This window comes from Pteropus alecto, unplaced genomic scaffold (assembly GCF_000325575.1).
Source record: "Pteropus alecto unplaced genomic scaffold, ASM32557v1 scaffold7, whole genome shotgun sequence".
Lineage (NCBI taxonomy): Eukaryota > Metazoa > Chordata > Mammalia > Chiroptera > Pteropodidae > Pteropus > Pteropus alecto.
The window spans coordinates 16851976-16852346 of NW_006494614.1; the positions used below are offsets into that span (position 1 = coordinate 16851976).

Here is a 371-nt window from a genome sequence, read left to right on the forward strand (position 1 = left end):
GGCCGGGGGCGGGCTCACGGGGCGTCCTCTCCCCGCAGCTGCTGCCCCGGCGCACCGACTGGACCGGGAAGGAGCATCCCAGGACCTACCAGAATCTGGTGAGACATTCACGTCGCGGAGCAAAGAAACTTTTCCCCGAGTCGAATAAAAATTGAATTTCCCGCAATTTTTTACAGAGACAAAAACTTGGCCCCAGAACGTGAAAGCTCCAAAGGCCACGGGAAGGGTTGGGAGGCCGGCGCGGGGCCTGCGGGGGACAGTGGCCGGGGGGACCCGCACCCCGGGGCCGCATGGGCTGCCGACAATTTATTTGTGATATTTTGTTAATATGCTAGAAATAAAGATACATCATGAGTGTTGTGCAGTGCAAG

At 57.7% G+C, this 371-nt stretch overlaps 1 protein-coding gene across 1 annotated transcript in view; it reads left to right on the forward strand.

The window, feature by feature from the left end:
- Positions 1 to 11: 11 nt before the first annotated feature.
- Positions 12 to 371, forward strand: part of PHIP (pleckstrin homology domain interacting protein) — a gene marked incomplete at its 5' end in the record, with an annotated part of 109464 nt that continues 109104 nt past the window's right edge. The window contains one exon of the mRNA XM_025042934.1: positions 12 to 98. Coding sequence (XP_024898702.1) covers positions 12 to 98 — 87 coding nt within the window. The remainder of the gene's footprint in view (positions 99 to 371) is intronic.